Below are 13,957 nucleotides of genomic sequence, written 5' to 3' on the forward strand. Positions count from 1 at the left end.
AGCAATTTTGAGGCAAATATTCTTTCTGTACAGGTTATAAAGGTCAAGGTTCATCCTTTTCCATAAGTGTGTCAGGACTTCAAACCCACAACTTACAACAGACTTAAATGACCTGGTTTCATTCTCTTTAAATCAAACCTTTATATGAAATCATTTAACCTTTTCCTCTTAACTTGTTCTTTCTCATTTCCCTGTAGACAGGACCTCTTAGCCTTTTTATTTTTATATTTATGCTTTAACCTGTAGGTTGTAGGTAGCATGGATGCTCATCCAAGCAGGTATTGTGCCACAGTGAGAGTTCAAAGACCCCGGCAGGAGATCATACAAGATTTAGCCTCCATGGTCAGAGAACTTCTCATCCAGTTCTACAAGTCAACACGGTTCAAACCCACACGTATCATCTTCTACCGGGATGGAGTCTCTGAAGGACAGTTTCGACAGGTCATTATGCTTAAAGTCTTTTACTCTGGCAAGGTTTGGATTGAGGAATGTTTGTTTGATCCATGTATAAAATCTGGAACTGAGTTAAACTGCTTTGAGTTAATCATAGATGTCTTAGCACCACACATTGACTTCTTTTTATGTACATAAGAAATTCCCAAAAGGTGGAGATTAGTCAAAAGCCTTAATTTCCTCCGTCCATACTCAGTGTCTTAATAGGACAAAAAAATTCTCTGAATGGGAAGCCAATTACTTACAGACAGGAAAATGATATAGATTTTCTTTCAAATCTGAATTTCATAATAGACTGGAGACAGTTGAGAACAACTTGTACAAGCCATAAACACGCTGTATGGAATACATTGCGAGAGTCAGCTAAACCATTTTGTTTCTCTGTTTTTAGGTTTTGTATTATGAGCTGCTAGCAATTAGAGAGGCCTGCATCAGTTTGGAGAAAGACTACCAGCCCGGAATAACTTATATCGTAGTGCAGAAACGACATCACACACGATTGTTCTGTGCTGACAGAACAGAAAGGGTAACTTCTAGTTCATTACCAAGTAGCTATGTGCATGACCAGGTAGAGAAAATATTTGCACTGAGTTTGACAAAAACTACCCAAATGTTCAGTGCTTCCTTGGATTCAGAGGAGATGCTCAGGATTGATAGGTGCGAAGTATGAGCTCCATCTTATTTGAAAACAGCATTTTTCTTGCATCAGCTTTAACGCTCCATCTGGCCCTAGTGAATGTGTCTTAGAATGACAGACATTCCCGAGACATATTGTGCTATGGCAGTAAATTAGTTTCAATAAGACAACGCTAATATCCTTTTAAACAACATTTGCTACTGATTTGTACCAAAATCACAAATACCAGAGAATATACATATGAAACTAAAAAGGGCATTATTTCAGTTAGCTTTCCTTGTCTGATCTAATACAGACTGGATGGGCACTCAAACCAAAACATAAATGTTCAGCTACTTGTTCTTCACTGTAGGAATACCTGAAAGTGCTGTGATTGCAACTTGTTCAGCTTTGGAGAGAAGGAAATCAAATATCCTGTATTACTATATTGACCCTCTTTTTCCAAGAGAGCGTACAGGTGATTCATTGAGTGCTGCAAACAAAATAGTGTTCTTCTTTGATGGTACAAGTACACTCACTTGTTTTCTGAAATTATCTAGTGAATATTTTTCTTTATTCTTTCTTAGGTTGGAAGAAGTGGCAACATTCCAGCTGGAACAACTGTAGATACAGACATTACACATCCATATGAGTTTGATTTTTACCTCTGTAGCCATGCTGGAATACAGGTAGGATTCCTTTCTTCATAAATTAATAGATGATACTTTGGCAAAACCTCCCCCCACAAATCTCTGCTTATCTAAGAGATGGGAATCTTGTTGGTTGTAAAAGTGATTCACTGAAAGATTCCACTGGTGAAGTTTTCATGTTGTCTTCATATGAGGTTTTTCTACTTAATTTGAAAAGTGGTTAAATAAATTTGAAAGTAAAATAATATATTAATACATATATAGCTATAATAAAATGCAAGCTGTTTATATTTGAGGACTTGATTCAATTTCAGGATTAAAAACTATGTTGGAAATAAGTAAATTGTAGGATATGCAAATGGAACCCAGCAGCTTGGCGGTTATGCCAACAGTACAGTGGGTAGCCAGTTTAATGAGTAAAATGACATCAATATATATGAAAGTAGAAGGAAGTAAACTCTTCCAAGGTCTGTTTTGTATGTTCATGAAATTTGTGCCTGGACTGCAGGCTGTTTTGGTAGTGCTGTGGGCATACTCTGTCTTCTTGACTTTTCCAAGGGTCCAGCTGCTCTGACGAGCCTTAGTTTATAAGTACATATCTAGATTTGTGGCATTTATAGGCAAACAAGTCCACCAAAAATACTTGCTGGTGTTCACTCCAAAATTTTTTTTGAAGGGATGAAAAAATATCTCATCTGAAGCAAAATGAAACCAGCCTCATATGTGGTTGGTACTAATTTTAATGCTGTGAGACGTGTTCTGACAAGAATACTGTACTTAAATGTGAATTCCCTTCATTCATTCATAGCTGGAATGTCAACATCTTGAGACAGACAAATTGCAGATGACGGGTAGGGAAAAAACCTAACTTTGTGCTCTCATTTAAAAAAAAAAAAAAAAAAAAGCAAAATCACTAATGATAGACCGGTTAGCATGTCATCTGCTTAGGCAATAGCCTGAAATGGTTGAAATTGTTTAATCCATTAACTGTTGGTTTGATCTCATTCATTCAGTAGTATTTTATGGAAAAATAAGTTTTATTGAACTTGTTGGTATCTTTTTTTCTGAGACAAATTTGAAGAAAGTAACTTGACACAATACTCTGAAAATTCTATAAGATCTTGTCATAGGACCATTGAAAATACATTCTGGTTTAAGAAGCATCGGTGTAGCATATCCCATGGATTCAGAACCAGTTAACATTTTCAAAGTAACAGTAAATGAGGCATCATTTAACAAAGGAATTTCTAGTGAGGTTTCAGTGACCTCCTGTTTAAGTGTCCCAGACATATCTGTCAGTAAACTGAAAAAAGGACAGTTCCTTGCAGGTAAAGATGAGAGGACCCGAATATGGGAATGGTAAAGACACTGGTGGAAGACCAAGTGAACATGAGCTTCCAGCTTGATGTGGTGGCCAGGGGCAATTGTGATTCTTGAATGGGAGATACTGAGTGAAAGTAGGAAGATGTTAATAGTCTATCTGGCATTAACGAAACTGCTCCTGTAATACTGCATCCGTTTCTAGTGTTGCTACTTAAAGGTTCTTGACAGCCAGGTGAGAGTAGAGAGAAAAGCAACAAGGATTATTTGTCTCTGTAATGGGACACGAAAACTCAGTTTTTAGTTTATCCAGAAGAAGGATAAGAGGTGGCTTGATCACAGTATAAGTACCTTTATTGGGAAGAAACTTCTGATTGAGGGCTAACTTAATTTAGGGGATGGAAGATGACAAGATCAATTGGCTGGAAGTGGAAGCTTGACAAGTTCAGAGTAGAAAAAGGATGTACATTTCTAAGTGACAGCAATCAACTTTTGGAGCAATTTATGTAATGTTGTTTGAGTTCTTAGTTCAGTCTTTACAGATCTTTATAACTCACTGATGTAGGAATTGCAAGCAAAATGATTGGTTTATGTTGTTTGGGAAATCAGACTAGATCATCACATAGATCAAAATCTAACTTGATGCATATGAAACCATCAGACAAGTGAACTGATGTTCCCTTTTCCATAGGGTACCAGCCGTCCCTCACACTATCATGTTTTGTGGGATGATAACTGTTTTACTGCAGATGAACTTCAGCTGCTGACTTACCAGCTCTGCCACACATATGTGCGTTGCACACGATCTGTTTCTATACCCGCACCAGCCTATTATGCTCATCTGGTAGCATTCAGAGCACGATACCATCTTGTGGACAAAGAACATGACAGGTAATAAAAGCACAAGTGTTAGGCTTTATCTCAATTAAGCCCTCTCCCCAAAATACTTTTTGTTGAGCATTTAGACCTTTTGACCCTAGATAGTACAAACTGGGCGCATCTACACAAGACGTTTACTGTGCAGTTGACTAATTAACTGTGCAGTAAATGTCTCGGCATCTGCATTTTCACCCCTATTAGGGCACACAAAACAAACTGCACAGCAGGGTAGGACTTGTAGTTACAAGTCCTGCCCGGATGAGGAGTAATTTTTGTGCGCAGCAGCACGTGTAGATTCTGAACCGGCTGGCTGGGGAAGTGGTTCCCAATAGGGCTGTGCGAAGCTTTGGGTGCTGATTTGATTCGGAGGAGATTCGGCCCGATTCAGTGGCCAAATCTCCAAATCTGAATTGAATCGAATCAGGAAACCAATTAAAAGGTCCGAATCTATTTGAAGCTCTCTGAATCGATTCGGAAAAGATTTGGAGAGATTCGGGCAGTCCCCACTCGCTGCCGCAGGGAGCTGGACCGAGACTCCATGCTGGTAAGTAGGGGGCTGGAGGATGGGAGAGGGGACCGTGGGAGGACCCCTGCCAGGCCCCATCCCCTGCCTGCATCGCCTGACCCCTGCCCACTCTCCCAGCTCCCCTCATGGCTGCCTGGCCTGGCCCAGTTCCTGGCTCTTCAAAAAACAAAAAAACCCCTCCCACTCACCAGCTGCTGCCAGGCAGGGGGACAATCCCCACTGCTCCGCGCTGCCACGAGCCCCCTGACCCCTACCCGCTCTCTCAGCCCCACCCCATGGCTGCACCGCCCGACCCCAGCTCTTTAAAAACAAAAAAAACCCACCGGACTCATGGGCTGATGCAATGGCCTCGGGGCTTGTGGCAGAGCCGCCATCTCTTCCCACCCCACCAGCAGCGTGGGGCAGTGGGGGGGCAGCAGGGATTACACCCCCCCCCCCGCTCCAGGCAGCAGCTGGTGAGTAGGGGCTTTATTTTTCTAATGGGCCAGCAGCCATGAGGGGTGGAGGGGAGGCAGCACTGGGAGAGCGGGCGGGGGTCAGGGGGCTTGTGGCAGAGCCCCCCCCACACAGCACAAGGCAGTGGGGGGCAGCAGGGATTGCGCCCCCCCCCAGCAGCTGCTGAATGGGGGCTTTTTTTAAAAAACCGGGAGCTGGGGCAGGCAGGGCAGCCATTGAGAGCAGGTGGGAGATGGGGCTGATTCAGCTGGGGCCGATTCGGATCACCGAATCGAATCACTGTCCCCCAAATTGGCCGAATCCAAAGCAAATACTAGCCACTTCACACAGGCCTAGTTACCAACATTTTTTTTACTGCGGTCTGGTGGGAGCAGGACACGGTGCACAGATCTAGCTGCCTCCCTCTTGGAGCTACCCCACTGCCCGGCTTTAACCCCAGAAGCTCAACTGTGACCCCAGAAGCCACTCGCCTGGGCAGACAGATGGAGGGTCTGAGCGGAGGGCTCATGCCATGACCCGGCAGCCAACCCGCCATGGCCCGGTGGTTGGGAATGTCTGGGATAGGGCACCAAGGGTACTTCAGTTCAGAGGCTGCCTGCCGGCTAGCCCTGCACTGAAGCACCCTTGTGTCCCAGCCAGCCCCTCTGCAGCACACTGCGCCCAATTGAAGCAGCTCCGGGCTGTCAGGCTGGCCTCCCAAGCCCTTGGCAGCTGGGGCTGCTGTGATCCAGCTCTGTGTGCTGCAGTCTAGGCATACGTGTAAACCATGTGTCCAGGAGCAATAAGCCCCCTAATGGCACATGTAGACATGCCCTTTACCTAGTAGCTTGGCTTTCATCTCGTGGAGCACTGGACTTCAAACACATTTCCCCCACTGCCACCACAGTGTGCAGGTATAGTGTGATGTCCAGTTTCCATTAATGAGATAATTTGGGTTCAAAGCATCATATTTTTATTTAATGATCTGTCCTGCATTTTTGCTTTTGAGATTTGGTTTAAAGCAGGGCTGTCCAACTGGTAGCCTGTAAGCTGTGTGCAGTCCCTGAGGGGTTAAATTGAGGCCTCTGTGCTCCTGCCCTGCTGCCATAACTGTGGCTGCAACTGCCACCAGAGTCTCTGGGTTCCCGCTTCCTCCTCTAGCTTCTGCATCCTGTACTTGCTCCAGGGGGCTGGACAGTCTCTTTTGGTGCAGCTCAGGGAGCTGGGAGGTGAGCCCAGAGCTGCGTGAGTGCACAGTGCAGCTGTGGAAGGCAGGGTGCCCAGGTTGGTGTGCAGCTGTGGTGAGGCAAGTGTGCAGGTGTAGTTCAGTGATCAAAAGGGGAGGGTGTCTGCATAGCCCAAGGAGTTTGACTTGCCCTGGTGCGTCCTTGGGGTGTCCAGCCCTTGCTGGTGTGGTTCACTTGGCATGCAGCCCCTTAGATGTTGGACAGCCCTGGTGTAAAGGACTCAGTGCATGCATTAATTCTAATCCAGAAACCAGAAGTCGTTTTGAATGAGGAGCATGATTCATCTATTACAGTTTTTTAGCATGATTCATCTATTACAGTTTTCAGATGTCTTCATTCCTAAGTTTGTTACAAACATAAAGCCTTATAATCAACACATGGCATAAAAAATTATTTGTGGGGAAACAAACTAAGCTATGGAACTTAAAGATTAGCTAAAAGCCAAGAAGTCACAGATTGCTGGACCCGGGAATATAGCATGCTCCAATTTAGCTATTGTTCCCTCCCAGATTGTGCCCTGAATATGGTAGCAGTTCAGATATGCAGCATTTCTACAAGTCTTAACACTTTTTCACGTTGCCTTTCAGTGCTGAAGGAAGCCATGTTTCAGGACAAAGCAATGGGAGAGATCCGCAAGCCCTTGCCAAGGCTGTACAGATTCACCAAGACACCTTACGCACCATGTACTTCGCTTAGATCAATAAAATCAGAGCATACTCACTGAAAAGAAGAACTGAAAATTTAAGCCACATACAATGTATGTTTCCAGTGGGGTCAGTTTCTGGGGTGCGCCTCCAATCAGGCTGAAGTCGACACTGTGCAGGGGCGAGGGGCTAATCCTTAAATTGACGCAAGGAAGATTTGTTTACTTCATCGAGGAACACAGCACTATTATGCAATATGAAACCAGCCAACTGCTTTTTTGGCGCGGTCTCCTGTTGGAAGCACCGCCATCACATTTTATTTTATTTTATTTTATTTTTTATTTCTCGTAGTTTAACCCTTTTATGCCTTTACCTCAAGTTGCTCGGCAGCACAACTCTTTGCAAAAAACAAAAAAAACAAAAAAACAACAGCAACTACAAAAGTTGATCACGTAATTAAGAAAAAAAAAAGAGACAACCTTAGGAGAATCACAGCGATTGTTTTGGGATTGGGGAGGGGAGTGTGCAAAAAAAAAAAAAAAAATTTTTTTTTATTTTTTACCCCAGCTATATTCATGAAGCTTTCATTATTGCCATCAACATTCAAATGTGAACATATCCAAGTACATTTGAATGTACAGCACTAACTAGAAGAAATTGGAGGAGTATTTGCACACTTGTCCATTAATCTGAACATAATTTAGCCAACTGCTGCCTTTTGTCTGTCTTCACAACTTGGAGTCCTCAACTCCAATAGTTCCCTTTAAAATGAAACAAAACCAATAAAAAGCTAGTAGTGTATGTGCAGGCAGTAGTGATCCAAACTCTTCTTACTCCCTGGTGAATTTACTAAAGCTGCTGTTTTATCTTGTCCAGAAGTTTCAACTAATTTTCCATCTGGCAAGTCGCATACATATTTGAGCTTCATGTGATATCTGAAGTCCCGTGTTTGACGGGGTTCCTTGTAGTAAACACCAGAACTGAAACTCTAGATATAAGGTCTTTTTGGAAAAAATAAAAATAAAAAAATTGCTAGTTTACTTGCTGCCTCTCACACCTTAATGTGATTTCATATGTGTATGTGTTTTTGAAGTTTAGCTTCCTTTTGTTTCTTTTATATTTATTAGAGTAATAATAATGCTTTAATTTAATTATTACAAAACATATGGGCAACATCAATTGTTATTTTTAGAAATGTAACCGTGTTTGTTTAAAAAAACAAAAACTGACAACTTGTTTTTGCTATCTTTTAGTGCAATAAGCCGTTTGAAAGGAAAACTGTGTCCGTTTAGCTGTGTTAAAGCGGCATTTGTACCACTAACTGTGGGAGAATGGACACCTCCACAATTTTAAAAGGACAAAGTAAATGCCTTCATTTTGAAAGGAAAGTTTTTATAGATGAGGGGGATCTTTTTTTTTCCTTTTCTAAATCAAAACAACAAAGAATAGCAAACATGCTTTTTGAATCCTGCAAGCTTTACTCTTGGCAATCGGGCTGTATTTTGGTTTAACAAAGGAACTGTCTGCATATTTGGTTTGAAGAGATGAAGTTATTTGAATTAAGTGAACTGTTTTTTATTGGAGATCTAGGTTTTCATGCTCTTACTTTAAATATATCAGACATTTAATCAGGAAAATGTCTTAAGGGGTTAATGAAGTTTGTAGGCAATTTTGCTGAGTTCATAGCGACTTTCCTTTTAAAATTAAGGTATTGGTGACTTCATTTCACTTTACAAATAAAACGAGGGCTGGGATACTTTTAACAAGTTAAATCACTGAAATGTGAAACAAATTTAATGGGACTTTTGTTCATTCCACTTTTTAAAGTTAAAATGAAATATTTAAGATGTCAGAGGTGAGCATTTATTCAATAAGGGGATCAGGGGAGTTTTGCACTTTGTAAACTCGTGAACTGCATTTTTGACTGTTTTATTTGCACTGGTTCATAGTATATATACATATATATATACTGCAGATTTGTTTATATGGGCATTGCTGTTATCCCAGCCCTTTGGAACTCCACCTGCTCTCCACATGAAAACCAGTGGGTTGGTATAAGTTACCTGACTTATCTCCTGTCATTCTCATGTAATCTGTTTGCCAATTTACTGTATTTTGAGCCTAAAATCTGAGCCCATTTTGCTTCAGTAAGCATTAATTTTCCCCATTTTCTGCCAGAAAAAAGTACTGTATTTTGTGCATTTTGTATTTTGTACTAAGATGTATGTTAGTGCTGTTCACAACACTGTCTCAAAGCGCTTTACTAAATACTTGGTGTATATACATTTATTTTTTTCCCAATACCAAGGAAGATAATACAAAGTTTCTTCTTTTGTGTTTCTTTGCAGAATTTTAAAAGTGCACTGGAAATAGTCATGACTGTGGGCAGTGTATTAATGGCTCAGGGGGCTGAGGAGAAAAGAGAAGGGGGCTATGTCACAGATCCCTACGTAGCCCAGGAGCTCTTGGAAAGATTGGGGAGTCGTGAGCTCATCAGTGGGACTGCAGACCCCAAAATGAAATGTCCTGGCTTTGTTCTTTTACTGTTTCTTGCACTTAGGTTTCAGCTCCTTTTGAATAAATCTGCTGCAGGGAGGTCAGCGTAACTAAATGACTAGGCTTCCAAATAAACCCTTCAGTAGTTCTCTTCTTGGACTCGCTGAACAGTTTCCTCTTGAGAGTGCTCTAGCTAGTAGTCCTGTCTGTAAAGGCCAAGGTTAGGTTTTTTTATGGAGGCTGGACCTGATGATCTTACGAGGCCCCTTGCAGCCCTAACGTCTATGAAATTAAAATTGAGGATTTTCTTTTTTTAAAAAACTTCTTGTGGATTCCTGGCTTTTATCATGAGAAGTCCTTGAATGAAAGAAAGTAGATTTTTAATTTTCCCTTCAGATACACTATCCATTTCCTATCCTGCCCACACTCAGAGACTATGGTTTTAAAGGGTTAAATTATTTTTCTTTCTGCTTTTACCAAAAAAAAACAAAAAAAAATAAAAAAAAAAAACGACTATGGCTTGAAAGGTTTAAATTATTTTGCTTGCTGCTTTCACCAAAAAGAAACAAAAAAAACTAAAAAAAAAAACCCCACCACATAAATTGGGCAAGTGACTTTAAGCTGCTCACTCGGTGGACAAGCGGAACTGGTTTTCATGTGAAGAGGAGCTGGAAGTTTTAATTTCTATTCTTGGTTTTGCAGATGTCTACATAAAGTGCCGATACATGTTTGTATTACAATATCAAGTTACTGGCTTTGTGAGGGCCACACACGTATGATACTGTAGCTGCTATATTTATTTAAACGGAGACGGACAATTACTGCACTAGGGAAATGAGGAGATGAGCAGGAATCAAGGCTTAGTTAGATGTGGTATCGCATTTTTCAGAAGAGAATTAATGGTGTGAAGTATAAAGTGTAACAAAAGGGTGCTGTCATTTTAACAGATTAAATAGCCAGATATTCTTCCTTTGTTTAAAGACATATATATTTTGATGTTTGCAGTTGGGGGCGGGGGGGGTGGGGAGGGAGCAAATGGTACCTCATCTGTGGTGGCAGTTTCCAGTGTATTTTCAGAGTATATGGATTTCTTTTATTTTTGTACCTGCTCTCCTTTAAAGAAAAGTTTCTCAAGTTTTATGTGCTTTTGGGGAAACCTTGAGTGACATACCTGATCCCCCTCATCTTCGCAGGAGCTGTCCATATCAAGCCCAACAAGGGACCTGGGCAAAGGCTGACGGTTCTGTTTTTGCAGATGAGTTGGCCTCATATTCATATATCTCTCTAAAACGATGGTTCCCAGCCTTCTGTGGCATTGTACCAGTTTTCCAAGCTAAGACCTCATTTGTACTAGCAAGTGCCACTAACCTCTCAAGCAATGAGAGCATCCGCTTGGGGCTCAGTAGAGAGTAAGGGGTGCGGCAGCCTCTGGTACTAACTACACATCCCTGAAGTAATAATACTGGTACATGTGCCAAAGGTTAGGAACCACTTTCCCAGAATTGGAGGCAGCGCTTCTAATAAGCTAACTATAGGTCTTTGCCAGATTTGTGATCTAGTGACTAGTGGATCCAAATTTGGGAAGAAGCAGTGAGAAGCTTTTGTAGTTGTGGTGTTACACTCTTGCAACATCTGCTAACAGAGTGACTGATGACTCCGTTTAAAGTAGCTTTGGATTCGTGGGGCACTTAGTGTGGCCAATTTTACTCAGGATTGTTAGATTGCTGTTTAAATGTTTAAACTGGTTAAAAGTGCCCAAAGGGGTATTTCTTTTGGGCTTAGCTTTTACAGGTAGAATGAATTCTGGAAGGTTGTCAGTCAAATTATTTCAAGATGCCATTGGTCCTAAATTGTTTTCATTTCTCTTATGTGCAAATACTTGTCCTGTGAAGTCTAGCATAGGACATTGTGTAGTAACCACCTCTGTATACATCTTATATTGGTTTTCTACTAGTGCTTGAGTTCACAACAGTGAAGCTTCCAAGCTCAGACTCCTTCGATTTAAAAATGAGGCCTTTCTGAGTTTACATATGTACTCGTACCTTGAGACTTGTCCACCTTTGATATTTTTTAATCTTGTGAACTGAGGGGAATAGATCCTTTCTCAAAGCACTTTTTGTACCAGAGGAATCAAAAGCTCAGATTATATACATGAAAACAATAAATGTACAGATATCTTTTTTTTTTTTTTTTTTTTTTTTCCAAATGGTTACCTTTGTTTCTTTTCATGCCAGGTAAATGCTCTGTCAGTTGCAGTGTTGTGGAATAATTGTGGCTGCCGCTGGTCAGTTGATTTGATCGGGTAGAATATCCATGTAGAGGTCAAATGGAAAAGTATTCCTGGCTTACTTTCCTACCCAAAGATGGTACTTGAAATCAACATTGGGTATGAGATATCATATTGTTTGGCACATCTTTTAATTAAAAACTTCACTAAGCCAATTAACTCATTATTTTTGTAAAGTTGAAAAATAGTAGTTAGGGCTTGTGCTAGTCAGTATTTTCTGCTAGTAGAAAATCTTTGTAACTTTACGTTAGTTATGAGGTGTGAAACTGGTATGTACAGGACCCTATGTCTTACCTATCTAGCAGAGTCTGAGGAATCCATACTTACTAAAACACTAAGATCAAAAACTGGTTTGGGGCTTGAGCAGCTAAAGGTGCATAAAGGCAAGGTGGGGGTCAGGGTGGAGGGCAGGGGGGAAGAGAGGGACGGGGGGAAGGCTCATAAAGAAAGATGAAGCATCAGTCTCGTAGAGGGTTGGTAGAGAGATTCTGTATTCATTGCTGTTCCAGTCACGTGCTCCACCTTCGTTACAATTTTGTCCGAGGTCCCTGCACCTAATGCAGGTAGCTAATGTAGGGTCCTGTTAAAGCAAAGAAGTTCCACTGTTTAAAACTTGGAATTATTATAATTTTTTTTTAAAGCAAGACAGTCCTCAGAAAGTGCCTTTTCAGAAGATGGTGCTGTAGATTTTTATTTTGAAATTGTACATGGCTGAACATTTACAAGAAACTATTTAAATTGCCAAGTGTTTGATTGTATCATTTTAGGTACCTTCAAACAGCAGTTTCTGAGTCAGGACCAAGAATAACCAAGGAGGGTGTATTCAGCAGAGGGAAGGCTGTTGAGGAATGGTCACCAAATTCAGCTGGTTGGCTTGCACTAGTTCAGGTTTTATTTGATGCAAGTTGTCTCCGCCTGTGGAGGGCGAGGGGTTGTGGGGAAGGAAATAGCACAGGACACTGAAGAAGATGATGCAGTTCAGTATGTTAATAGGGGCACAGATGATCAAAGGGTGTAGCAGGTTCCCAAAGAGGAAGGTGATAAAAAAGCATTGTCTTGAAGATTCACGGTGAAGTGGTTGGTCCTGTGGACTGGCTTCACACAACTGGCATTTCAAGGGAGTAATGCTGATATACTCGTGGAACTGTAATGACTCCGTGGGAATTTTTGCTGATATAAACGGCAACAGCATGCACGAGTGGCCGTGCCCTGTGATGACCGTGGTAAGAGATGCAGGGAGCCCAGCTGATGAGTTTGGTGAGCATTCCTCAAATCGGGAAGAGCTGTAGACTAGAATAATAAACACTGCACCTCAGTAACCTTGTAATGCTGCATAAAATAATAATAGCAAAGTTCTGCTTTGATTACTCTGCAGTGTGCTTGCACATGCCTGCAAAAAAAAAATACACACACTTTCATTTTTGTAATGGTCTTAATAGCAGTTACCAGATCTTTTTTTAAAAATGAGCCTTGTCCTTTTTTGTGGTGTTTCTTTATATTTATTGGTAATCTGTGTGCAGCTTGTTGCTTCATGTGTTTGGCCTGGAGGTTACTTTAAACACACTTTTTTGAGGAGGGAGGAGTTTCTAGGTGTCTTTTTTTTTTTTTTCTTTCTCAAGTCCTAACTTTACTAACCATGGATAGGGGGGAGGGGGGGCGGGATTTAATCAAAACAGTTGAGACCAAAACAGGCTAATTAGGTACCTGTATTAACTTTTTCTGTGTTGACTTTAATACAGTACTGGGCATTTCAGACATGTAGCGTATATCTCTGCATCACTCAAGAATATCCTCTTTTGATATTAAGCAGGAGATCTTCAAGAACCAGGAGTATTACCATGAGAGCCTCCCTTCAGTGGTAAATGGTGTCTTTTCTGTTGGAAACTGGTTTATTCATGAAGTCCATCAAAATGTTGCATTCAGTTATTTGGTAGTTTATAATTGCTCACTTAAGTATTTCAAGTACTTTAGAGATAAGAATTGTAAAGTGGGGACAGTGACCCACGCCTGAATTTGTAGGCCTTACTTTTAAACGTGTGTTAATCCATGATTAAAAAAACACTTATTTGTATTACTTATGCCAATTTAAAAAAAAAAACAACACATTTTGGAAATCTGTTTTATCACTGTTCTATGTTGTCCCCTTAAGTCAAATCAAAAGCAGTTAACTGAAATTAGTAGTCACTTTAATCATTCATCTTTATGGCAGTCATCCAATGCAACACTGACATTTAAACTGTCTGTGATGATTTTATCTTGAGATGTTTTCAGGAATTAGAAGAAAAACTTCATAAATTTTACAAAGCAAAGTTTTCTCAAGACCTAAATTCTAGGCCAAAACTACCTGACTTCTGTTCTATTTAGTAGCAGTCAGAACTTTATTTTATTGATTTAAAAGGGCCAA

General features: G+C 40.9%; 1 protein-coding gene across 3 annotated transcripts in view; it reads left to right on the forward strand.

The window, feature by feature from the left end:
* Positions 1 to 7,603, forward strand: part of AGO3 (argonaute 3, RISC catalytic component) — a 65,246-nt gene extending 57,643 nt beyond the window's left edge. For all 3 annotated transcript variants that reach the window (XM_025208048.1, XM_014521501.2, XM_025208049.1), the window contains exons 15-19: positions 247 to 441; positions 845 to 979; positions 1,657 to 1,758; positions 3,731 to 3,930; positions 6,714 to 7,603. In XM_025208048.1, the coding sequence (XP_025063833.1) occupies positions 247 to 441; positions 845 to 979; positions 1,657 to 1,758; positions 3,731 to 3,930; positions 6,714 to 6,822 (741 nt within the window). In that variant the 3' untranslated portion in view covers positions 6,823 to 7,603. The remainder of the gene's footprint in view (positions 1 to 246; positions 442 to 844; positions 980 to 1,656; positions 1,759 to 3,730; positions 3,931 to 6,713) is intronic.
* Positions 7,604 to 13,957: the final 6,354 nt, after the last annotated feature.

Source organism: Alligator sinensis, unplaced genomic scaffold, assembly GCF_000455745.1.
Source record: "Alligator sinensis unplaced genomic scaffold, ASM45574v1 scaffold547_1, whole genome shotgun sequence".
Classification (NCBI taxonomy): domain Eukaryota; kingdom Metazoa; phylum Chordata; order Crocodylia; family Alligatoridae; genus Alligator; species Alligator sinensis.